We start from the raw sequence: 27,253 nt of genomic DNA, 5'->3' as shown, positions 1-27,253 counted from the left end.
TTTCTTTCTGGTAGGAACAGTGTTTGCATGGAAGAACTCTCAGTCATGTGAGTCTCTACTTTCACTGTTCTAAAATAGCAAACTGTTGTTTTGTTGTTCAGAGAATGTGGCAAGTGTGTCTGACACTTCCTTACATTCTATAACAATTTATCACTTTTCTTATATTTTGGGGTCATCTGTCTCCTGTTTCAGAACTAAAGTTATGAAACACTTGAAAGGGAGAGATTTCAAGATGGTTTATTTTTGAATAAATGTATTTAAGAAGACCTTGAATACCATTCAACCATTCTAAAATCAGGAGAGTAATGTATGTATGTCTTAAGTGTTTTTTGAACACCGTGTGTCGACCAAAGAATATGGGTCTTCTTTTGAACACAGGGTGTTCAAAAAACACTTAACATATCTCTTCCCCTAGTCTTGGCTGACAAAGCGAGAAAGAGCCTGTGGCCTACAGGTTAAAACAACTGCCTAACATGCAGACAGCCCCGGTTCGAATCTCAGAAGGGTGTGGCTGACTGATGAGAGCAAAAAAGCTTGAAATAGCTATATCAGTCTCCCTTTAATTCTTTAATTGTCGTCTTCATTGTAATGCATCAATCTCTTAGAGGCCATCACTGAAAAGATTGTCTCTTGTTCATAGGACAGCTGTACCTGTGAAGATGTTCAGATGTGCTGTAGAGCCTCTCCAGGGATCCAGATGGTTGGACAGAACTGTATGGAAACAGATCCTCTTTTTCCCCACTGTGAACATATGAAGGAGTCCTGAATACTCACTGATCTGTATGGTGACCGGGGCGCTCCTTACTCCGATGCCAGCACTAGTGGCAGCAGCAACCTCTGTGCGGTAAATCATGCCAGGGATCAGCCCCATCAAAACCGTGGAATGCATTGTGCCATCCACCGTCCTGTTAATGTGATAGCGAGATTCATTTCCCAAACACCAAACCTGTGCAGAAGAAGGAGAAGACCACAGTGGCTTAAGAAAACATACCCTGCAAACAAACAAACAAACACTAGCTGCTTATCACTGGATTGCAGAATCTACCATAGTAAAGAATTTGTGCATTGGCCAGGGAGTTGGACAAGATAATCTACAATGCGCATCCCAACTCTGTGCTAATGTACTCCATCTTCTGCAATCGTCAGACATCCAAAGGGCTTCAGATCCATTCTTTTTTGGGGTGTCCCTCATTGAAAGAGTTGCCAAGGATATTCAGAGAATCCATCTTACCCGATAATCTTGGATGATCCCGTTTTGTTCTCCAGGTGGAGGAGGCTCCCAGGATACGCTTATACTAGTACTGTTGCTGGTTCCCACGGTCACAACAGAAACTCCTTGAGGTGGAGCACTAGGAACTGGCCAAGAGGGGGGAAATAATGAATTTCTTGCTCAGAATCGACTGATAAAGATAGCAGCCATTGCAGCTTCTGGAATGGGACCTTTAGGCCCCTGCCCTTGATCACACCTCCTTCTCCTCAAGCCCCCCAACTCTGCCTGTTTGCCTCCAGCTTTCCTCCTTGGCTAGCCTGCCCTCGCCCATTCTCCCTGGCTAATGGGCCATTGGCCCTCCGCCTCGTGCCCTTTGGCCCGGCCCTTTCACCGAGACTCCCTTTGGCCCAGACCTTTGGCCAGATGGGACAGTTAGTTGCCAGCCAATCAGATGGGTGGCAGGTATGCAGCTCTGTTGCTCTCAATAGGTGATCACAGGGGCTGTGCTGTGGGGCAGCAGGTGCACGGCAGGGCTGGTGCTGCTTCTCCAATTGCGGGGGTTGGGAAGAAGCCTAGCATGGGGCAGGAAGCGGGGGATGCCTGGTGTGGGGCAACTCCCTGTTCAGTGTGAGGCTGGAGTCCAGGAGCAGAGGCAACGAAGGATGGAAGAAAAAAAAAGGAAGCCAGTGCTCTGCAGGCTTTTTAAAAAAAAAAAAAAAACTGCCAGAGGCTCCGGGCAGAGAGGGCAACAGGCAGGCAGCGGTGGGCGGGGGGGGGGGCTTCGCATGTTGACTCCTCCTGCCTGTCGTTGCCTCTACGCTTGGACTCCAGCCTGAGTCTACTCTTCTACAGATTCTACTCTGAGTTGTGAAGCCACCCTGAGAAGTGTCAGGACATACTGGCTGAGTTTTTATACAACACTAAGTTTTTGGTATGGATTTGCTTGGGTTTTGCTAAACAGACAACTGAGGAGTGCCTGGTCTTTATGGCAGACGAGACATTCACGGCGGAAATGGAGAAGCTATTGTTATGAACACAAAGGGTGTCGAAGCCGGTGCTTGGCTGCAACACCAACCTGTTAAGTTTCAGGCAAATCTCTTAACATTGCAGTGATCCAAGTTTTATTTTCCAGAAACAGAGGAAGCGGAAACCGAATAGCTTTATGCAGGGCTTTTTTTGTCATAGAACGCTCAGAACGGAGTTCCGGCACCTTTTTTGGATGGAACCTTGTAGGGTAGGCAAGGCGGGTTGTATGACATGTGTGAGTTCTGGCACCTTTTTCTTTTACAAAAAAAGCACTGGCTCTGTGTATAGCATCTTGTAACATTAAAAAAAAAGCATTGTGGGAGACTGGAATCCTAACATCTGCAATAATGGGATAATTTGGCTTTAATATTCAAACTAAAGCAGGAGACAGACTAATAGAGATCTCCTGAGAAAATTCAATGTTTACAGAAAATACCTTCTTCCAATAGCCTGAAAGATTACTTTACACATGGACATTATTCAATGGACAACCCCAAAATCAAATTTACTGCATACTCTGCAAGCTGAGATGGAGAGGATCTATTCAATCAGCAAAAACAAGATTTGGTATTGCCTGTGGCTAGCATATGAACTCCTCCTTGCAACTTAATTCATCAGACAGACAAGATGTTATCTCAGCAATATTCAATGCGATTATACAGCAAAGGTAAAGCATATATTTAATGGATTAGAACTGATAAATAGAGTGCTTGAAGAACTCTGGATGAAGCCTTGTGACATCACCAAAAACAAAGCCAGAGAAATATATTGAAATGCAGAAAGCAAAAGAGGGTGAAATTGCTTTCGGCTAATATGTTGAAAACCAAAGAAACAAAAGGCAACAGAGGCAGAAAGAAATTTGTGTAACTAAATGCTAAATTCTAGAGAATAATACAAAGAGACAGTGAATTATATCTACACTGGCATGCAAAGAAATTGAGAATAGCAGTAAAGGAGAAGGAGAAGAAATTTAGAAAATTATAGAAATTGGGGAAAATTTTAATACAAAGTGGTCATAATAAAAGACAAAGATGTAAAGAAGTTAAAAAGAAGAGGTGGCACGTATATATAGAAAAAAAATACATGGAAAAAGAGTTGCAGATGTACAAGATGGGTTCAGAAGAGGTAAAGGCACCTGAGACTGCATAGGTAACATCCAGTGGAAAATGAAAAAAAGTCAAGAGTGTCTTCCCCCCCCCCCCATTTATTTATGTATTTGCTTATTTATCACATTTAAAATAAAAAGGAACCCTGGGCAACATTTTAGGGCAGAATAGGAAGCTGAATTCACCAATGCCTTTAGGAGTCATTCACAATTTATTGGGGCCTAATATGTTGCCCAGAGTCACTGTTTATTTTAAATGTGACAAATAAGTAAATACATAAATAAATGGGGGGGGGGGGAGAAAAAAAAGTATCATGACCAGGAATGAACTGAGTATGGGGCAACTAAATGGTTTGAAATTGGGAAAGGCGTCAGGGCTGTATACTATTCATTCATTCATTCATTCATTCATTCATTCATTCATTCATTCATTCATTCATTTGAAGGGTCCTTGATGCTCTCTGAGCTTGCTTGTTTTCTTGCATACATTTCATTACCCTTACTAGGTAACATCATCCGTGCTAGTCATTTATTTATTTATTTATTCATTCATTCATTCATTCATTCATTCATTCATTTGAAGGGTCCTTGATGCTCTCTGAGCTTGCTTGTTTTCTTGCATACATTTCATTACCCTTACTAGGTAACATCATTTGTGCTAGTCACTTACTTATTTATTTATTTATTTATTTATTTATTTATTTATTTATTCATTCATTCATTCATTCATTCATTCATTCATTCATTCATTCAAATTTAGAGCTGGCCCATCTTCCTCACAGAGTGATTCTCAGCTGTGTACAGTCAAAAACATAAAAACCATATAAAATATTATATTTCAATGCAAGGAGGCAGTTGAAACAAGGATGGCCATTAAAGTTCGCAAGCCAAGGGAGAGGCTTTCATGTATGTTGACTGTATCAAGAGAAATGCTGGCTTGGGAGAGGCAGAATCTGGAATTACCATTGCTGAGAGAAATATCAACCACCCGAGAGGTTCCAATGATATCACTTGATAACTGGAAGTGAAGAAAATTTAAATTAACTCTTTTTTGGGAAGGTGAAGGAAGAATGTGCAAAAGCTGGTCTGCTGCTCGGAATTAAAAACAACAAACCCATTTAAAATTATGTTAGCAGGCAGTGCCGACCCAATGCAAATAAACAGAGAAATTGAAGTGGCAACAGACGTTGTCTTCTTAGGCTGAAAAATGACATACATACTGGGGAGGAGTTCACGCTTGCAACTAAATTATATATTGTCAGAGTCAATATTTTCCCAGTTACAGCATACAGTATGAAAGGTAGACTCTCAGAAAAGCTGAATGAAAAATGCGTGCTTCTGAACTGCAGTGCTGAAGAAGATTGTGGGGGAAATGAAAAATTTGCTTTTCTTCGATTGCAAAAATGAGAAATCATTCAAGACAAGATGAAACAAAACCAGAGTGCATGTGGAAATACTAATAATGAAACCAATGTTTGTATATTTTGGACAAGCAATGCACAGGCAAGATTTATTTTTTATTTTTTTAAAAAAAGGCTGAGAGACCTGGAAAAAGCAAACTCAATTGCACAAAAAGCCAATAGAAAAGCAGAGAACTGGCTATAAGGCATAAGAACTAAAAAAAAAAATATCCACTTGCTCACTGATAATCCTGGTGGAAGGATGTCCTTTGGGAACCCAACATGACTGAACAATCGCAACATCTTCTGTGAAGCCAGCCATTGTGGTTTATCACATGTGATTTATTTAGTGTGTTGTGCTACCAGGGGTGTCAAACTGCCGGCCCGCGGGCCGGACACATGACATGGAAGCTGTGCCCACTCCATTGCCAGCAACGGCAAAACTGTCCCGATACGTCGCATGATGTCACGTGACGTCACGAGCTTGACACATCTGTGCTAAACTGATCAATTTCAATCCCTTAAAACAACCCCCAATCTTGAACAGAGTTCTCTTTTTCTCCTGCTTATGGGTTTTCTGTAGATTGACCAAGCAGAAGATCCTATTAGGCAGAAGATATAACCGCTTCGTCAATGCATGTTAACTTTATAAATCAAGACCATATACTTTGGGTTCTCTTAAAAATTAAGGCCAAATGGACTGTTTTTTTTTTCTTTTTTCTTTTGCCTGTTGAAAGGAAGACAGTTTGGGTGGGAACAGAAAAGGGAGGCTATGGAAAGCGATCATTTTAGTGTTTCGTAAGCCACTTTGAAGATAATTAAATTAAAGGGCCAACATTTGATCGATCACTTTTTCAATCAGGCAGGAAGCAAATGTTTCATTATTACTAATAGATGAAGTGGCCCTGAGAATCCTAATTCTGTAAGATATGCTGCATTTTACAAAAACAGCCCAGAGTTCTCCCAATCCCTTCTACCAATCTTAACGGTCAGCAGTGATGAAATTGTTCACTGGGAAATCTATTTCTTTCCTTATTTCTATCTAACAATCAATGCAGCATTCAGTATACACATCTCTATAGAAAAGAAGCTTGTAGTTCTTAACAGTGCTGAGTCAGACACAAAAAAATTGTCAGTGATATAGAACACAGTGAGAAATACCAAAATTATCAAAAGGGTCACGTTGAAGTAAAGAGCAAACCCCCCCCCCCCAATATCCACATGATCATTGAAACCAAGACATTTGGTAACAGGAAGCCAGGGATGACTCAGGCTTAAAAATAACAACTTCCTTTCCCTACAAACCTTCTTCTGGGGTGCGCACCAGAAGCACCTCACTATCCATGCCCTGGAACTCATCAAAATATGGACGGATCTTGACCTCATATTCTTGGCCTTTGCGTAGGTCTACTAAGATGGTGTTCCGTTCAGCAGGTGACTTCACATCCTGCATCAGCCAAGCGCTATTCTTGGGCCGGTACATTACCCGATAACCTTGGATGAATTGAGCCTGGCGATCCACCTGAATGAAATAAAGACCAAGTATTGATTGTATGGGTATGACACCCACTGCCTGGGTCAGTGGTTTTCCTGCGTAAGATGCCATTTCTTCCTCTTGCTACTGGTTCTGATGATGTTGTTTCAAGAAAAAAAATGAGCTTATTAATACTCACAGTCCAGGTTACTTGGATGGTGGTGGAAGTGAGGACAATGGGATCCTGGAGCTGAATTACCACATTCCCAAGTTCTCGTTGCACCTGCCGGTGGTCAACTCCTTGTCTGGTGGGACTCACATCTATATACATAAAAAAACACACCCACAAATCATATACTGGATGTTTCTTTTTGCAACAAGACCAACATAAAGTATCCAGAACATAAATAAAGAACCAGTAATCACCAAGCTGTAGATATGCATATGGCCATGAAGTTTGTTTCTATGTTTTACTGAATATTTAGCAACTTCAAGAGTTATAGACATGTTTTTGTAGAAGAGTTTAACAGAGCTTTTTATGGAAGGCTTGTAGAGCTACAGGTGTACAACTGGAGATTATAAACCATGAACTCTTCTTAACTATGGTTCCTAGAGAGTTTTCTCAAAAAGTATTCTGAAAGGCATAAAAGGGCTGAGGACTAAAGTAGAAGACACCGTATATCATTTGAGTAGATTTGCCGACTTTTCAACAATTACTTGGAGTAATTGGAGCTGCATTTGCACAGCTTCTGATTCCTTATAACAACCATGAAATAAATCTTTATTTCTCTGTTTCACATGTGGAATAAAAACCTATCACAATAGCAGTGGAATTCAAAATGGGGCCTTGATCAATCTTTTAATCCCTATCACAAACTTCCATTGGTTACTATCTGGCTCCCTTCACACATACATCAAGCCAGGGTTAGCTTTAGCCATAATTTTCTAAATTCCCTCCTAATTACCTGGATCCACACAACATGAATGGTAATGCAAAGCCTCATGGCTGGATCATCTTCCCATGCTAAAGCCAAACCAAATAAATGACATTATGGCTTAATACACTGCGTTCACCAGGCTCATGTCAGATCAACCCCTCATTCAACACAGTGCCATGTGGGAAACTCACCTTGTGTACGAACTGGCTCTGAGACCGGGCTAGGATCACTGAGCCCATAGGAGTTGACAGCTCTTATAAGGAAGAGGTAAATGGTGTTTGGATTCAAGCCACTGACTGTGTGCTTTTCAAGCTTGACGTCATCTGCCACGGTTTGCCATGTACTGCCTGAAGACTGACTGCAACAGGACAGAGTTCAAAATGGGAGAAAGAGACAGCACAGGCTTCATGGTGTGCCCTTGGCCTCTGATTTAGTGGATGCAGCAACAGCCTGATTTAACAACAGCCTGATTTAGTGAAGCTCAGAGGCGGAGCGGTCCACTAGCAGAGCCTGCCATATATACATATACACATACACATACACATATACATATACATATACATATACATATACATATACATATACATATACATATACATATACATATACATATACATATACATACATACATACATACATACATACATACATATATATATATATATGTATGTATATATATACACACACAGACGCACACACAGACACACACACACTTAACAGTGCCCTACAGCTTACTTTGAAATCAACCAGCAATAGAAATTTTCATTTAATTAATTTTTATTCTTTCTATTTAGGTACCACCGACTCCAGACAACTCTAGGTAGCTGACTGTATAACTATGAAGATAACACCAGTCACCAGTCAAAAACATAATCAACCAAACAAAATACTGTAAGTAAAAACAGATTACAAATGTAACAATAATGGGTAGGACTTTTTATATGTACCAAGAGTTAGTTAACAATTTTTCCAATCACAAAATGCAGAAAATTAGTGGTTCCATTAAGACAAGACTATTGGCAGCCTCTGATATTCTTGCACAACTATTTGGGCTCAAGCCACCTCCAAAGTCTCGTGAAGACTGCCTGTTCCTCTGGTTATTGAGTTGCCCCAGTAAGTCTTGGGTTACCCCGTGGCATTTTAGATTCCCTGGACTGCACCAAAGAAAGGCATTCTGGGAAATTTGAAAGGGCAGGTGGCTTTATAGCTGCTTGCTAGGAACATGGCCCTTTTCCTTCATGAGGGACCATGATGGATGGTATTAGAAAGAGACCAATTTTTCCAGATAGTCTCCCTGCCGGCCTTAAAAGATCTCAGCAACTGCAGAATGACTTTGCAGTTATAAGCACAGCCTTCTGTAGACACAAATGAGCGGTAGACAAGATTCCTGTTTGGCTGAAACCACTAAATTTTAAGATTCAGAAAACTGACTTAGAGTTGCTGCCCACCTTGAGTTTCCGAGGTACAGAATTCAATGGAATTCTGATTGACAGGCCTTTGGCTCAGGTACAAAATGTAAAGAGGGACTTGGCCCCCTAGCCCAATCTATTCTCCCTCCAATCAGAAAAAAAACCACAAACCCACTATTTTTTTAGCCTTTTGACTCCGCTTCAAGGAGGTGCAATTTTTTGGGGGTAGCCTTTAAATGGGATGCGGGAACAATGGAGCAATATGAGCCGTGCTGGAAACTAGAAAGAGCTGAACCAGAATGCAGGACCGGGACATTTTCAAGGCTCAGAATGGGACAGCTCAGCATTCAGATTGGCTCTGAATTCTAAACTAAACCCGCGGATGCTCAAATCCATGTTAAAGAGGACCTGTAGCAGATGGCATGCTGCCCCTAGTCTTGTTTCCCTGCCCTTTCGTGCATGCTCACATACAAGTCTGGCTTAGTTTGCACAGTGATTTATGATGCAGCAGGCCTACCTGCCTGTTTGCCAAACCTCTCGCCATAAGTGACTCGCTCGGCCACCTGCGCTTCCCCTCAAAACTCCCCATCCAGAACAGATGGCTCTCGTTTGGTAAGGTGTGCAAACCACATGAAAAAAAAGAAGAGTTTTCCTTGCTACACACGTCCCTTGCTAACTCAGCTGCAGGGAGGCAGAATCCGAATAGGCCGTGCAGCCGAGTGTGTCATGGGCAGGAATCACAAACAGAAGCTTAATATGGACTTAGCAGGGGAGGAAACGGATGGCCTTGGAATGTACTGACAGCAAAAAATTTACACAGCTGCCTGGATCTGCTCTCCTGCCCTCTGAAAAACTAGCTTCAGACAAAACTGATAGATCAGGGAAGAAGAAGAAGAAGAAGAAGAAGAAGAAGAAGAAGAAGAAGAAGAAGAAGAAGAAGAAGAAGAAGAAGAAGAAGAAGAAGAAGAAGAAGAAGAAGAAGAAGAAGAAGAAGAAGAAGGAGGAGGAGGAGGAGGAGGAGGAGGAGGAGGAGGAGGAGGAGGAGGAGGAGGAGGAGGAGGAGGAGGAGGAGGAGGAGGAGGAGGAGGAGGAGGAGGAGGAGGAGGAGGAGAAAGAAAGAAAGAAAGAAAGAAAGAAAGAAAGAAAGAAAGAAAGAAAGAAAGAAAGAAAGAAAGAAAGAAAGAAAGAAAGAAAACCACTCAGATCTTTATAAAACTAAGTCTTCCTTATCAGGTGAAAGGTAGTGATCACAGGTAGTCCTCAAGTTAGTAGTCCACAATGGAGCCCAAAATTTATGTTGCTAAGTGAAACATTGGTTAGGTTAGTTTTGCCCCATTTTATGAGTTTTCTTACCACAATTGTTAACTGAATCATTGCGTTTGTTAATGACACGGTTGTTAACTGAATCCAGCTTCCCCATCGACATTGCTTGCCAGAAGGTCGCAAAAGGGGATCACGTGACCCCTGGGACACTGCAACTGTTGTAAATACGAGTCAGTTGCCCAGCGTCTGAATTTTGATCATGTGACCATGGGGTGTGTGTGCTGCAACGGTCGTAAGTGTAAAAAATGGTCGTAAGTCACTTTTTGCAATGCCGTTGTAAATTTGAATGGTCACTACATGAACTGTTGTAAGCTGAGGACTACCTGTGCCACTCTTGACTAATACAGAACAGGGACATCTGACTTGGCTTGGCTTGTGCTTCTTGATGTTGGGATAAACTCCACTGCTTAAAAAATGGGTAATATTCAGGGCTGAATATTGCATTTTGAACATTTTGACAGTCTGCTGGATAGAGAGAGCAGAGCTAAGAGAAGCCTAAATTAAATTTACAGTTCAGCAAGGTACAGCTTTTTGCAGTGAGAATTCTAATTCTGGCCCAGAGCAATACATGATAAAAAAATAAAATAAAATAAGGAAAGCAGTCATTTCTCCCCATTTTCCCATCTTTGCAGCACAATCTCATGTTCTTTTGGTGACCGGAACAAAACAAAATCTTGACTCTGTTTTATCACCTCTGTCAAGGGGCAGCCAGCCCAACAGGAGGCATAAGATTGCTTGACCCATGGGCTAAGGGGAGATGGAGAACTATTTTATCGCCCAAGATCCCATTACATGGCTGAAAGCAGCAGACCAAAGTTAAAAGTGTGGGGGTTTTTTCCTCCCTTCTCCCTCCTTCTTCCCCTCTGCTAGGGAGGAACAGATTGTTCTTACTGGAGATCTGAACTAATCATTAGCGGAAGAATTTGTGAAGTCATACCACAGATGACATAGTCACTAGGCCAAGGGCTGTAGATTGCCTAGCCCTGAACAAATGGATTAACTCTTTTATTTGTTAGATTTTTATCCCACCTTTATTACTTTACAAGTAACTCAGGCAGCAAACATACCTAATGCTCCTTCCTTCAACAACAACCCTGTGAGGTGGGTTGGCCTGAGAGAGAGTGACTAGCCCAAAGTCACCCACAGCTGGCTTTCAGGCCTAAGCCAGAACTAGAACTCACAGTCTCCTGGTGACTGGCCCAAAGTCACCAGCCAGCTTTCATGCCTAAAGTGGGACTAGAACTCACAGTCTTCTGGTGATTAGCACAAAGTCTCCAAGCCCACTTTCATGCCTAAGATGGGACTAGAACTCACAGACTCCTGGTTTTGAGACCAGCACCTTAACCACTATACCAAACTAGCTCTCCAGTTTTTTTCATTCTGAAATTGCCCATCTGTCTGCTTCATGCCCAACAGTATTTGGAGAAATAACTCTCAAGAAACTCTATGAGTTACCTGAATGCTTCAATAATGTATGAGCTGATAGGAGCACCCCCATTCCCAGGGTTTGGCTTCCAGATCAAAGCAACACTGTTTTTCGTGACATCAGTGACCAGGGGAGCTGAAGGTGGACCTGGAAGCAGGTTTGGCTCTGGAAACTGCATCTGGAGATCTACTCCATTCGCTGGAAAAACAAATGTAGAGGATGAAGAGAACATTCGCCAGAAGGCCTTCAAGGAATACTTGATCAAATCAGCTACAGAGGGTCTTCGTAGATAGGGGGCTGAATTTAGCTTTGTGAGCCCTGTGGCCACCCAATGCATTTTATATTTGCAAAGTAAAAAATGCACAATCTAGAACAGAGGTCCCCAACCTTGGCAACTTGAAGACTTGTGGACTTCAACTCCCAGAATTCCTCAGCCAGAAAGTTGCCAAGGTTGGAGACCCCTGATCTAGAACATCTTCCTATGGAGAAGGTATAACTGTCTGTGCAGTGAAGTATGGACTTTCTTCATCCTGGCACTTTAGACCTCCTGATGGGGTGGAGGGGAAAGGATATGTTCTGGGGATGCATACATATCTTAACAGAATTTACTGCCATGAGATGTGACAACACCCATAAACTTTTATGATTTTTTTTCTCCCCACTCTAAGAGATCAGGCAGCTAGTGGTTTGAGGAGACAAGAAGCCAAGCATTCAAGTCTGGCAGGTTTCAGATTCTTTCCAAGGCTGTAGAAAGGCTGTCCATTTTTAGATTTGCTACTTGCAGAAAAGCCACCCCAAACTGGTCACTGGGGCTACCTTTGCTCACCTAATTGTGGGCAGGATCCTTCCCTGGGTCATGCTAGGAGAAACGGTGTTAGCTACTGTAGGTCTGCTTGACAGGTTAAAGCAGGATTGTCCCACTGTGGTAAGACTTGTGGACTTCCAACTCCCAGAATTTCCCAGCCATCACGTCCACAAGTTTTAAATTTGCCACGGTTGGACAACCTGGATTAAAGTCAAACTAGATCTGCATTTAATGCAGAACTTTTTTTTTTTTAAAAAAAAGGGAAGTGCCTTCATGATTGGGAGCAGCCACTTAGGACAACTTCATTCTCTCTCAACTATGGCCTGAAGAACTAAATGTTGTCTTTCTTCTGGTGTCAGTTGCATCTCCCTCCCTGGCCTTATGCCTTTATTTTGAGAAGAAACCCAATAATCTCAACTGGGTTTCTGATTTTTCAGTGCTTCTGAAGATTCACCACCCCCTTTCCCGTACCCCAGCGTTTCAGAACAAACATGGAAAATATGAAGTCTCCAAGTCAACCAACTCCCATCTCTCTCCACTCAAGGGGTCCTGTAAATGACTCACCTTGCACTGCCAGAAAGCCACTCCACCTGGTTTCTCCGGTCGAGCTTGTAGCAATGCAAACATACAGCCCAGAGTCGGAGGTCTGAAACATGCCAAGGAGAGCAGCTGTTATCCCTTTCTGCTCGCAGCAGTTGTGGGTGCTTGGAGGGGTTTTTTTTGTGTTGCTTTCAGAGAGTATGTATCCTATAGTACAATGTATACTGTCACTGCTCATCCACAGAAGATACTTCATATTTCTTCCTACGGCCTTGAGGAAAGTATAGACTTGCTGGAAGCTGGCTGGTATAAGGCCAGCCCAGATCTCCTGGTAGAACTACTCACTTACACCCGTTCATTAAATGACTGTTCAAAGCTTCAGTGGCAGCCTTTGCCCTTATCACTGTTGCAGCATCCCCATGGTCACGTGATCAAAATTTGGGCAGTTGGCAATGGGGTATGTATTTATGACAGCGGCAGCGACAATCCCAGAGTCATGGGATTGTCATTGGCGACTTTCCCAGCTGACTTCTAACCAGAGAAGCCAACGGGAGAGGCTGAATTCGCCTTACGACCTTGTGATTCATTTAACTGCAATAATTTGCTTAACAACTGTGATTTTTTTTTAAAAGCCATAAAATTGGGTGCAGCTCATTTAACAACCACCTGACTTAGCAACGGAAATTCAGATCCCACTTGTGGCCGTAAGTTTAGAACTACCTGACATCTCTGTGTTCCTTTCTGCATGAAGCGTTTGCTCTCTGAGATGGAGTTGCCAAGCACACACGTGAATACAATGTCATGGGGTGTCATAAAAATACACTGGCAGAGGGGCTAACATCTCCCCAAAGGATTCCTGCACCCTACTTTTACAGAGAAGGTGGAGCAGGACTCACTGTTCCCCAGGCACATCGATCCACATTGGAATGTTCACAATGCTCAGCTAGCAATAGCAATAGCAGACTTATATACCGCTTCACAGTGCTTAACAGCCCACTCTAAGCAGTTTACAGAGTCTTCAAATTGCTCCCAACAATCTGGGTCCTTGTTTTATCAACCTTGGAAGGATGGAAGACCTTTCAGGATCGAACTCCTGGCGGTGGGCAGTGAGTTAGCCTGCAATGCTGCATTCTAACTGCTGTGCCACCACGGCTCTTAATAATCTGAAAAGGCAGCAAAGAATCTGCGTTTATGTGCCAAAATGTGCAAGATGGAAAGATGTGTCGCCATGACTGAAGTCCAAACCCTTTGGTACATACAAAGGTGCAGGTTTTGCAGTTGTGATACTGCAACTGCCATCTTGCAGCTTTTGACTGCTCTCTGTGGAGCTGCCAACATTTGGAACAACTATTATTTTGGCCTCCTTCTATCCATAGGCGACATGGAGATTCTTCCATCCCTCGCCTGCCTGTTAGCTTTCATATTATCCCCTCCATCGCTCTGCCGTGATATGGTAATTCTTAGCTCTCTTGCGAGACTACTTGTATTTAAAATGTGATCTCCTTCAGGTATGAGTACAGCTGGAGGAGCTAACATATAAGAGTGATGACAACAACAAAAACGGTTCAGTATTAAATTAAAAACTTAAGTCAAAATAAAATCAAAGTGGAACAGTTGACAGAACCCTTAAATGAAAAAAAAATAAAGTGACAGATGGAGAGAAAAGAAAGAAGCGTGACTTTTACAAAAGCTCAGGAAAAGCAGAAGAGTTGCAAAGCTGCACAGCCGAGTCATTTCCGCAATAAGATGTTGGACCTCTCACCTGAACCTCTGTTGATACTGAGACCGCGTTCATCAACTTGGTACTTTTAGATGATGTTAAGATTGCCGTTGCCCAAACTGACCAACACAAACACAACAGAGGACTCTGCCTGATACTAAATGAAACTCCTGCTCCAGCTAGCCTCACTCTAATTGGCAACATCCTCCAGGACCTCTTTCCATGTATCTTATACTTGACCTTCATAATTGGAGCTTCAGAAGCTGGAATTTTCTGTGTACAACTTACAACAGTTCATTTAGTGACTATTCGAGATTACAAAGGCACTGGAAAAAAGTCAGTCATCACCATTTTTCACGCTTATGACCGTTATGGCATCCCCCTGGGTCACGTGGTCAGAATTTTGATACTTGGCAACTGACTCAGATTTATGACGATTGCTGTGCCCTGGAGTCATGCGACCCCCTTTTATGACCTTCTGACAAGCAAAGTCAGTGGGGAAGCCGGGTTCATTTAACAGCCGTGTTGCTAACTCAACAACTGCAGTGATTCACTTAACAAATGTGGCAAAGAAAGGTCGTAAAATGGAGCAAAACTCACGTAACAACTATCTCACTTAGCAACAGAAATTTTGGGCTCAGTGTGGTTGTAAGTCAAGGACTATCTGTATAAAACATATATTTTACCACTAAGCTATGGTCCCTCCCAATCTGTTGTTTTTGTGAGTTGCGAAGTCATGTCCGACCCATCGCAACCTCAAGGACAACGTTCCTCCAGGCCTTCCTGTCCTCTACCATCTTCTGGAGTCCATTTAAGCTCACGTCTACTGCTTCAGTGACTCCATCCAGCCACCTCATTCTCTGTCGTCCCCTTCTTGTCTTGCCCTCAATCTTTCCCAGCATTAGGCTCTCCTCCAGTGAGTCCTTCCTTCTCATTAGGTGGCCAAAGTATTTGAGTTTTAGCTTCAGGATCTGGCCTTCTAAAGAGCAGTCAGGGTTGATCTCCTCTAGGACTGACTGGTTTGAACACCTTGCAGTCCAAGGGACTTGCAGGAGTCTTCTCCAGCACCATAGTTCAAAGGCCTCAATTTTTTGGCGCTCAGCCTTTGTTACGGTCCAACTTTCACAGCCATACATTGCAACTGGCAAAACCATGGCTTTGACTATACGCACTTTTGTTGGTAGGGTGATGTCTCTGCTTTTTAGTGTGCTGTCTAGATTTGCCATGGCTTTCCTCCCCAGGAGCAAGTGTCTTTTAATTTCTTGGCTGCAGTCCCCATCTGCGGTGATCTTGGAGCCCAGGAAAATAAAATCTGTCACTACCTCCATTTCTTCCCCGTCTATTTGCCAGGAATTGAGAGGGCTGGATGTCATGATCTTGGTTTTCTTGATGTTGAGTTTCAACTCCCAATCTTACAATGAGCAAAAGCCAAGAACTAGAGTTTGTGAGCAACTAGTAAAGGAAAGAAAAGAGTTGCTTTCAAGTCTTCACCTGGTGGGCTCTGTGACTTGAGGACCACTGACTTGCTTTCCTCCCTGTATCAGAAGGGCCTGATGAAGACAACTCATCCTGGGGGGACCATTAATTCATGTTAGCCTTCCAATCCACCTGACAGTTCTATTTTTTTCCTGGGCAAAGCACCACAATTGCTATCAAACAATGCTATTAGGTGCTCTGGGACCCAGTTGATGCATTAACCTCCTGACTCTGACACAATGAAAGCACAAAACTAACGCAAAATATTTCACTCCCTGCTGCCTGCTGGCATTAATTTTCAAACACATGTTTAGCATTTGGTCTGTGTTTTGATAAGTAATTCATGAATAACTTTCACATTACCCTGTCACTGTATTTGACTCTAGTGCATGAAAAAGCAGATTGGGCTCACCCAGTTTGGAACTGTTACAAAGAAATGCAGTGTGTAATGCTTTGAGCTCTAAATTTTTTTTACCTAAGATCTTGTAGGATAGGAAGGATTGTCCCCTTGTCTGGGGGCTTTTACACTACATCTGCCTCAATTCAAGATTCAAATTATGCCACAGGAAAATCAGATGCTCAGAGCCACAGCTCAGTGGCAGAATACTTGTTCTACAGGCAGAAGGCTGCAAGTTCAATTTCTGGAAACACTGGCTAAAGAAGAATCAAAATCTTTGTTGCTGCCATTGTTGAGAGTGGTATTTGTGCATCTCTAAGTGGCAACATTTGCACGACGGGTGGAGCCAATGCCAAAGTGGGACAGGGAAAAGTCATCATGGCTGGACTTTTAAAACTGGCAGCAACTGCAACTGATGGAAAATTGCCTCAACCTTTAGCTTTGGAAAGCTACTTCTACTTAAAGAAGAATGGTGTGGAACACATAACAAATGTCTTGAGCCAAATCTAACTGGTACAGTACGTGTTTATGGGCTGGCTGGAGCCAGGGATATTAGGTGGGTGAAACTGACAGGTCCTCATGCCATAAGAAGTGTATTCCTTTTCAAAATGCAGCAAAAGTCTTTGTTGGTTTTTGTAACAGAATAAACGTCCAGGATGTATCTTCTTCATACGTGTTATCTGGCTCTAGAGGGCCATTGGAGCAGCATGAAATCAAATGCTTTGTGGTCCCCACGCTTGCCTTTACACACAGAATGATTTTTCTGCCCAACTATCAATCTGTTCTAGGCTATCAAATTATGTTGATGCATTATATCCATTGCAATGCATTTATAACAGCTTTATGGTTTACGGTCCCCCCCCATCTCCCAACGGAATGAGCATCTCTTGGCATCTACAAAACACACACGCATCCACCCCCTTCTTCTGCTTTATTGTAAATATTCATAAATTAACTTATACAGGGGGTGATTATGTGAAAGTGCTGAGAGACTTTGGACTCACTGAATCAGTGAGAAATTGAAACTGTTAACCACGTGTGATTGTAATGCATCAAAATATGTACGATGCTTCACTGGGGAAAAAGTTAATTTCTGAAAAGAGGTAAACAAGCAAGACACAAAAATTTGTCTTGTCAACTGTTAAGATGCTTTTCAACTGGAAGGCTCTCCTAGAGAAGTATCCCAAGAGCTCTGCCTTTATCGCAGCTTTCCACATGTATTAGAACTGTATCTACAAGAATTTAGCAACTAACACTTCCAACCCCACATTGGGCACCATGTCTGTAAAGGTATATATAGATGACAGGGTGTTGACACCTTAAAATGAACGTGCTCTTTTGGACTGTACAGGAAAAATATATAATGAAGACGAATTAGAAGAAAGGTCCACCATAACGGTTACTATTAACAAGGGGCTTTGCTTCTATCTTTTTGCAGGTCTGGGTCTCATTGTTTAATTTCCAGAATGGCTCTCCAAGGTCCTGACACAATCAGCAGTTGGGTCAATAGGCCACAATAATTCAGTTGTTTTTCTTCCAAGAAGTGCATTTTATCAGTTAGGACTACTGGGTGAAAGAATTACCGAAGGAAGTTTATTTTAGCCCAGGGGTCTTCAAAGTTGGCCCTTTTATGACTTGTGGACTTCAACTCCCAGAATTCCTCAGCCAGAGGTCCTTAAGTCATAAAAGGGCCAAGTTTGAAGAACCCCCCCCCCCCAGTTTTAGCCAATACTTGATTCAACATGGCAATCAAAGCTGAGTCCCTACCCAAAAAGCATTAGACCCACAATCAGAACTGTCTAATGAGACTTCAGGATCAAAAGTAAACAACAAGCAGATTGAATTCCTCTTTGTAAAATTATTAAATCTAGAATCCAGAATGTCAGCCCTGCTACACTAGGGTAGAGCCAAGCTCAAACATTGATTATTTCATTGTGGCTCTTGTGATTTCTCTGCTGATTGGACCTAAAGCATCACAGAAGCTGGATTCATGTGTTCAGTTAAAACATAGCTGGAAAGAAACAGAATAGCTTGCTTTACACAGCATAGGAAGCCATAAAATATGGCTTTATAAACTGCATTATATACTAACAATCCAGTTAACATCTAGGATGGGGGTGATCAAGGCCCATGGATAGAGGGGATTTTGTTGAAGATCCAAAGCTTCTTAAGTATATTATTACTAGAATTCAGCAACCAAAGTATAGTTTTCTCCAATGTGATTTTTCTTTAACGCTTAAAATAGGCAAATTAAATCTCTAGGAATGTTTTCAAGAATGTATTTTGGTTTTTTTGTTTTTGTTTAAAAAGCCACATCCCCAAATATCATTCCAAGAAGCAAAACAACTCCCCTCTCTGAACTTAGATATTCCTAGTTTAGAAATTCAGCTTTGAACACCAACCACAAAACAGTAGTATAATTGGCTTGATTCTATCATTGCACTGAGACAATTATGGTTTTCTGAAAAGATTAAAGTAACTGGACAGCAAATACCTCTGGCTGGAGAACCCTGGTTAAAAAGAGTTAATTGCAACTTGAGTTCTTGGCAGAAAGTTATGCTATAACTTTGCTCACAATGGCCTTCGCCACAAAATGGCTTTCAGATTCAGCTGCATTGCAAAGGGATTGATTTGGCAGGCTTTGTTCTTTGTTTACTGATATTTACTTTGTTAAGGATAAGAAAATTGCACTCAGCTGTTTTTAGCCAGTAAAACAAAGGAATTGCTTAGTGCCTGTTAACAACATTAATTTCTTAATAAGTACACAGTAGCTTATGGGCCCATTCTCTCTGTTAGCTTTCAGGAGTATTTAAGAATTCTTTTTCAACTTCTGAACCGTGCAATTACAGTCTCCCTTCTACTGAGTAATTTCATTACTGAGCTATTTAGCACAGTTATGAAAGCAAGCAATTTAATCCCTAGCTAGGTTGTAGCATTCAATTACTAGCTGGCTGCTTGTTCACTAGAGAGATTGAATTTTCCCTGATATAAGAAGTCATGATCTGGGAGGAAGAAGAGAGGCATCACAAAATTCCAAAATACTAGAACTGGGGGAAAGAAGGGGAAAGAGCATAATCTCATGTTGATTTGATTGCATAAAAATAGTTATGGGAGGATAATGGGTTGAAACCAGTGGGAAATCCACCAAGAGTATCCTTATGGCAGTTGGGCTGCATGATTCCTAAGCTGCACCTTATTCGGTTTGAATTTGGTGTAGCACGTTGGATGAACCAGAATAGGCATCTGGCATTCAGACCTCTGGTGCCGCAATGGTTAGAATGCAGCATTGCAGGCAAACTCTGCTCACAGCCTGGAGTTCGATCCTAATAGGGCTCCAAGTTGACTCAGCCTTCTGTCCTTCCAAGGTCAGTAAAATGAGGACTCAAACTGTTGGGGGGCAATATGCTGACATTATACACTGCTTAGAGCAAGGTTATCAAACTTGCAACGTCACGTGACGTGTTGCAACGTACCATGACTTTTTTCCCATTGCTGGCAATGGGGTGGGTGCGGTTTCAGCATGACACATCCAGCCCACAGGCCAGAGTTTGACACCCCTGGCCTAGAGCATGCTATAAAGCACTCTGAGGCAGTATATAACTCTAGGTGCTATTGCTATTAATGAGTTTTCCCTCCAATCACGTAAAGCAAATTATGATGGCATAATGAATGAATCCTGACAAGTAGTTCACTACGGCGAGATCAACTTCTGAAAGATAAAATGGAAGAAAGTATAAGGAAAGTCAGAAGAAGAGGGAGCTGAGGGGAGCAAGAGGAAACAGGTTGGGCATTGCCTAATAGGATTTGACCCTTGATTCTCGTGCCTTGGAAAACATGACAGGGGTTCTTCTACACTGCGGTGTCTATTGGGATATCTGGAACCAACTTATAAGTCAACTAGTTCTGAGGTTCTCAGGAAGAAATTTATTTTATGTTGCCTTGTAGACATGAGCTTAAACATAACAGTTGCAAAGTATTTTTATATTGCTATTAAGAATTGTTGTAATTCTACACATTGCATCATGCTAATCTTATTATCTGATTTTGTTGAGGGTTTTGTTGAATTGGAGGATTGGCCGATGGCCTTAATAAAATATGTTGCTGCTGTTGTAGGTCCCATGGGAAAGGGGAGTAGAAGTGAAGAGCAGAAATACTCTGGAGGAAGCATTTGGCTGAAGAATTGGGAAAGGATTGGTCTGAAGGCAGATTTGAAATAAGGGCTGGTGGACCCCAAGGGGAATGAAGAAATTCAAGTTACAGACACTAAATCTTAGTTTTTGAAGAAACGTTGCAGCATCTAAGATCCTTCCTTACACAATTTCCTTTTGCCCTCCTAGCCACGTAAAAGCGACAATACCGTTTGCTCTACTTTTACACGTGGAAACTATCGAGAGAGACAGAGAAAAAGATGCTTGTAGCCATGGTTTTCAAAAGAAAGAGCAAGCAACTATACAGTATTTGTGAAGTGTCCTTGTACATAACTGAAAGAGACAGATTTCACCCTGACGATTTTATCTCCCTGCAAAAAAACCCAAATAGGCCGTTATCTTATACATTCATCGGAACATCTCTACCTATCCGGAGCTCAGTTAAAAGCACCTGGAAAAGTTGAACATTCTCCCTTATTTGTTTGCCACTGTGCAAAGCTGAATCTTCTGAAGCCACACAACCCTGGGATAAGAAAGAAAACACTGCAAGCACAGCAGTCATTTTACGTGCCTAGCTGGGAAACTGTGGGAAAACTCAAAGAACCCTCTGGTGGATCTGCTGCACGGGAGGAGGAAGAATGTTGCACAGATTACCTAAGAGGAAAGGTTATCGTACCTGCAGATTTGCAATCTGTAGCGTTCCGTTATCCAACAGGCTCATTCTTGGATCGCTGCCCATGATCCTCTGTCCATCTTTCAGCCACTGGATGCTGGGGAGGGGGTTCCCAGTTACGTGGCACTGGAGCAGCGCTGTAGAGTCTATGGCAAGGGTTTGATTCACAGGACCCCGGCGAATAATCGGTGGAATGCGATCAGTTGTTACTTCATGCAAGACAAAACCAAGACAGCGCATTATTAGATACAGATATTCTTACAGATACACTTGTTTCTCGATTGTTATTCATGTCTCAAGTGTGTTTTCTAAGTGGAGCGAATGGGGGAACTGATCTTTCCTGTGTGTTGAAAGCCTTCTTGACAGATCCTTGCCAGCATCTAAGCTAGAGGTGATGAAAATTCAAATCCACCAGTTTGTTTAGTAACCTGTAATTAAGCAGACAATTAAGGGCAAGGCACTAATTGATTACCTGGAGCTGTACTGCTGGAGAACCACAAAAAGCAATGAAAGTGTCAATGCACACCTTCCACATAACCCAACACCTACCTGATCTCAGAGAGCAAGAAGAGTTTCTAATGAAAAGCAGAAGCCTTTCTCTTGTAACTCATTACAGGTAGTCCTCAACTTACAACAGTTCATTTACTGACCCTTCAAAGTTACAACAGCACTGGAAAAAGTGATTTATGACCAATTTACTCATATCTATGATGGTTGTGGTGTCCCCTTTTGCGACCTTCTGACAAGCAAAGACAATAGCAAAACAAGATTCACTTAACAACCGTATTACTATCTTAGCTACAGTGACTGACTTAACAACTGTGGCAAGAAGGGTCATAAAATGGGGCAAAACTCACTTAACCAATGTTTCACATAGCAGCAGAAATTTGGGACTCAGTTGTGGTTGTAAGTTGAGGAATACCTGTACTACATTTTATTTTAGTACCAGCCTCTTCCCAAATAGAGTGAAGACACAGAAATTTCTTCCTAACAGCATGTTAGGAAATAACTGTAGGAATCATAGAAACCTCTGTGCCTGGTTGGCAGGCTGGAAGCAATTAAAGCAGGCACACAAGGGTCTCAACATGCCGAAATAATATTTATTGTAGAAAAGCTACAAACCCATGAGGAAAGGATTCCACAATTGCTGTGCATTGGATATGAGGTGTATTTATACTGCAATCGCTGTTCCAATTCTTAATTCTCATACCCTTTTCTCCTGCCTGCTCTACGTAAAGGAATAGACGTGGCTCTCTAGGGTAGAAGATTCAATTTCCATTTACCTCTGGACTTTCTACCTAATCCTATTTGCCTCCCCACATCCACCTTATTTTGGACATGGGGTCAAACGTGCTTCAGATCTAAGTTGTTAGCAACGTAGCTTCTGGTGGGTGATCTCCAAGTTAGCGGCTTCTCATTCTTGGCAGTACATCATTGAAATGTTTCCTGGGATATTGAGTTCTTCCCTTTTCAAAATGTCTCTGAGTGACACCAGCAGCATTGTGGGTAATTGAAAGCAGCGGGGGTCCAGGGGAGGGACAAACAATAGCAAGACCAGCCCTATCACAAGCAGCAGTGAGAATTACCTATGCCTTTTCCTTTGATGTTTTTTAGCCACCCATTTCCTCTTCCTAGAAGACAGAACTGTATGAACCACATAAAATATTTTGAGTCTTCCAAACAAGCTGTGGCCATCAGATGGGCTGACGGCTTGTCTCCCATCCCAACAATGAAACAAGAGCTAACTGCCTTCTTGACTTCTACACAGATAGCTAAGTGTTCTCTTTGAGCACAAACTTGGCCACAGCCCTTGTTCAAGACTGCCAGGGATTGAGGACCCACCGGTGGGAGTGAGGCACCACACACCCTCGCAGTGTTGTAAGATTCATCATGTCTCCTTCACACATGCTGTTCACACAGACTGGTAAATCTGCATGTGTGAATCACGTGTGTGGGATATAAAGATGCAGAGAAGGGGAGACAATAATAGAAATGCTTTAGCACGGTGAGCAGACTGAACTCTTATGAATGCAATGAAAGGCCTCGCTTTCCTTTTTTTTGTCTCCCACTCATGTAAATGGAACCATTGTTTCTTTTTTACACATAAATTGTTTGCTGCAGAGGAAGAAAACACATGAAAGTATTTCTTGGGCAGAGGCTAGGACCAAGGTAGAATTAACATTGCAGAAATATATACTTCTCCTTTCCTCCACCCCTCCCTTGCGAGCACTCTCGAGTTTGCCTCCGATTGAACATGGCAAAAGAAATATGTAATCAGCCAGCGATACAAAACATTTGGCTGAGATCTAATAATAAAAAATCAGTCTGACTGCTGTTAAATAATTTTGCTCAATACATTGCTTACGTTAGAAGTATTTGCCTAACATCTGCACAGACTTTGAAAAAGATGAAAGAGATATTTAGAGCTATATACAGCACTCTAATTTCCAAGACCTGTGTGAGAGATATATAGGAAAGAAAACCTGTGTTCTTGGATTTTAGTTTAACGTAACATTTTTACATTACTGTGGATTATAAACAGGATGATGTGTGAACATCCCAACTACAGTTTGCTCAATATGGAATGGTTAAAACAGGTCATGACTTAGCTTGAGGTATTGACCCAACTGCTGACAAGAGGTCATCACCAACTGAATGTCCATGGCAGAACTGATTCAGCATTATTTCATTAAATCATCACTAGCCATTGTTTATCCACTTGCAGGATGAAGGCCTCTTCCGCATGTATCCAACCAGTACGATTCCAATCCATTTCATCAAATACAGATTTAGAAGCAAAAGAACTTCTTATGAGCTGGGAAAAAAAGCTAGCAGCTGGGCTAACCAAATAAGCAACCCCCGGCTTAGTTGAGAAGTGTTTCTTGTTCTTCTCCAAGCACTTGGTGTGGGTGCCAGTTTTATGGTGGATCAATCTGATTGATCCGTGGCACTGAAGGGAGCTTGCTCTGACAGTATGAGCAATGACACTAAATAACAACCTTATTGAACACAGGCAAAACTGAAGCACATGAGCGGAGGGAGGAGAGGGGAAGGAGAACCGTAGGTGGGCAGGAAAGGGTTACTAGCCAGAACTTGAAGGATTAAAAGAGCACCTCTGTCTTTAGAGAAACAGCCATTAATCGAAGCTGAAATATTATCCGACTTCTTTCGGTCAGCGTACTGAGACACAAACATTTGATGGGAGTAAAGGGTAGGGGTGGGTTTTTTTTTTCTAAAGAGACCCAGACTGCAGGACTGGAGAAGCAAAATGCATTGGGATCAGAAATAAAAAGCAGCCATGTGGAATGACCACATTCAGACTTTTATCCACCCATCCACTCCTCCACAATACAATATCCCATATCAACCCTTCCTGACTTCCCATTCCCGCCCCCTCAAGCAGGTTTTCCATGGCTGCTGAGCACATTCAGCTCCTACTGAGATACTTTGAGGATTCCCCCTCCCCAATTTCCTCCCAGATTTTCTCCTCCCCCCTTTAAACTGCCAGGCTTTGGGCTTCTCCCAATCTGCTGATGGTGTCCTTCTTTATCCTCATGCTAATGGGAAATGCTGGAGGAACAGGGGACAATCTGTTCTCTCCTTGCTCTTCTAGGAATCTGGCTAGCACAGGCTTTCATGTGTTGTTGGGTTAATGCTCTCTGAATTCAATGTTTTAGGCTTCCCTTTATAAAGGCACCATGTCTACCTAAAAAGGAGCAGAAAAATAAATGCTGTTACGTTTGATGCACTAAAGTTTTAGAAGCCGTGTTCCAGAAGCATTTCATAAACAGCAGGGAATGGCTCTTTTAATTTTGCTAATATTTTTCAGGGTGATTTGAAAAATGTGTATTGGCCTTTATAGGAAGCTCCGTTTGTTTGTTTTTTAATGGATCAACTAGACAGGAAATGCTTAGAGTTTCCAGATCAGCTGACAGCCCGCAAACCCAAATCACATCATAATTATTTATCCTCTGTACTTAAAAGTCATCTATTGCTCCCTAAAGGATCGCCAAGGTGGCTTACAAACTGCATGAAACTGGATATTATTTGCCTTTGGATATGAGCCAAACATTTCCTGGACAGATAAAGTGATTCTCATTCTGGCCCACTCTCATTCCACTGTGGGCTGGAAAGTAATTTTGTGAAGGGGAAAGTTCAAAAGCAAATGCCCTCTTTTGATGTGGCAGTCCTTATACTCTGCTGTCATTGTGATTAATGCTCACAATTAAGAGGTAGGCTCAGCTTTGATTCCCTGCCACTAAAGAAAACATGAAAAGACTAGATTAAGCAGGTTCCCCCCCCCCCCCGCAACACACACACTGGTGATTTCCTAAATTGCAAAGATGAGTAAATATTTATACATCTGAAGTCTTAATGTTGACTGAAGTGCAACAAGAAGATCCGCCTTGGTGTCAGGTTGCTCACTGTATCCTAAAATTCCCCACAGCTTTTTCCTCAAAAATAATTGAAAAGTTGAAATCTTCTGAGATTGTAGAGTATTAGGTGATTATGACCTACTCACACACAACATCTTGAGGAAGATGGTTTTAATCATGCAAATTCTGGCAAGCATCTCATTATTGATTTGATTCTTGCCTTTATTATTTTTGCAAAACTGAAGGTGGCAAACATATTTTCCCCACAACAACACTCTGAGTGAGTACAGCTGAGAGAGAATGATTGGCCCAAAGTCACCCAGCTCTCTTTCATACCTAAGGCAGGACTAGAACTCACTGTCTCCTGGTGATTGGCCCAAAGTTACCCAGCTCTCTTTCATGCCTAAGGCAGAACTAGAACTCACTGTCTCCTGGTGATTGGCCCAAAGTTACCCAGCTCTCTTTCATGCCTAAGGCAGGACTAGAACTCACTGTCTCCTGGTGATTGGCCCAAAGTCACCCAGCTCTCTTTCATGCCTAAGGTGGGACTAGAACTCACCAACTCCTGGTGATCAGCCCAAAGTCACCCGGCTGTCTTTCATGCCTAAGGCAAGACTAGAACTTACAGACTCCTACTTTCTATTCTGATGTCTTCCCCACTAGACCAAACTGGCTCTTGTGAGAGTTCAGCCATTTTGGGGGAGAAACCAGAGCTATCCTATAACACTGCATGATGATACCTGGAGCTTGAAAATATCACCAGCTTCTATACGTAAACAGCTTGCTTGATCTACTGCCCTTCTTAGAAGCAGGTTTTCAGAGGGGAAAAAGAAGCATCAGGGTTAGCTTATCGTGCCAGCTTTCTGAGAGATGCATCTTACTCTTCCCCAGAGGCTCAAACCAAAGAAGTGGCCAAACTCCATCAGCAGGTAGTGAGCTACCTGCTCTGCCCATTATTTACAGCCCTAATTACTCTCCATCGACTGGGAAGCAGCAAACGGACAAAGGGCGATGAAAAGTTCACACACAATTGAATTTCCCAGTAACAATCAGCAGTGAAAGCCTGCACAAGGGGAGGGGAGGAAGGGGGCCTGAAAAATCAATCATGGCAAAGGAGCTGGCTTTGGACAGACACATCTGTTGCGCCTGCCAAGCCTTGAGCATGAGGGACTTGCACCCGTCCGTCGTTGTGCACGAAGGGGTCTGATCATTGCTCCTCTCCCGCTACCCCATCCAGGCTGCCTTGCCAAATCTCCCATGCAGGAGGGAAACTGCTTGATGTCTTTGGTGACATGCGTGGGTGCAATCAGCAAGACATTGCAGAAGCCCAGATTCTGAAACCTTGAGCGCCACATGCCAGGGACAGAGAAGGGCACAAGGAGCCAGTTAGCTGCTTGGCTCAGCTGAGTTGCTAATGCCTCCCTAGCAGATTCTGGGCACACAACTCTTTTTTAAAAAAGAAAGTATTGCTTTGTGTAATTTTTTTTAACAAGTGACACAAAAGAGCCCCCTCTCCTGCCTTGTGTGCTAGAGCAGTTTAGGAAGAGAATATGCCTCTTTCTGTTGCCTTAGAAACCCAGCTGGCGATTCTGCAACTAAAGGAGGATTTCAGGTTACAAACTCCTTTGTCTTCTTAATCTCTTCCCATTTTCCTCCACCAATGGGTCAGGTGTTGCCATTTTTTTAAAAAAAGGGGGGGCAACAGAGGAGGCCTCTAATCAGGATAAATAATTGGTATAGAGAGGGAAGCTCTAGGGAAGAAAGTGAGTGCAAAACCTTTGATTTCCACATCATTAATTCTGCAAAG

The 27,253-nt window shown here is 42.4% G+C and overlaps 1 protein-coding gene across 1 annotated transcript in view; it reads right to left on the bottom strand.

Moving 5' to 3' along the window:
- ROBO3 (roundabout guidance receptor 3) overlaps positions 1-27,253 on the bottom strand; it is a gene marked incomplete at its 5' end in the record, with an annotated part of 230,046 nt that overhangs the window by 13,493 nt on the left and 189,300 nt on the right. The window contains 8 exons of the mRNA XM_081334165.1: positions 775-946; positions 1,232-1,356; positions 6,047-6,263; positions 6,415-6,536; positions 7,345-7,511; positions 11,341-11,509; positions 12,681-12,762; positions 21,074-21,279. Of these exons, the coding sequence (XP_081190291.1) occupies positions 775-946; positions 1,232-1,356; positions 6,047-6,263; positions 6,415-6,536; positions 7,345-7,511; positions 11,341-11,509; positions 12,681-12,762; positions 21,074-21,279 (1,260 nt within the window). The remainder of the gene's footprint in view (positions 1-774; positions 947-1,231; positions 1,357-6,046; positions 6,264-6,414; positions 6,537-7,344; positions 7,512-11,340; positions 11,510-12,680; positions 12,763-21,073; positions 21,280-27,253) is intronic.

The sequence above is a fragment of the Vipera berus genome, assembly GCF_964194415.1.
Source record: "Vipera berus genome assembly, chromosome: 8".
Taxonomy (NCBI): domain Eukaryota; kingdom Metazoa; phylum Chordata; class Lepidosauria; order Squamata; family Viperidae; genus Vipera; species Vipera berus.
Note: the sequence above shows the minus strand (reverse complement) of the source record. Positions and strands in the feature narration are given on the sequence as shown.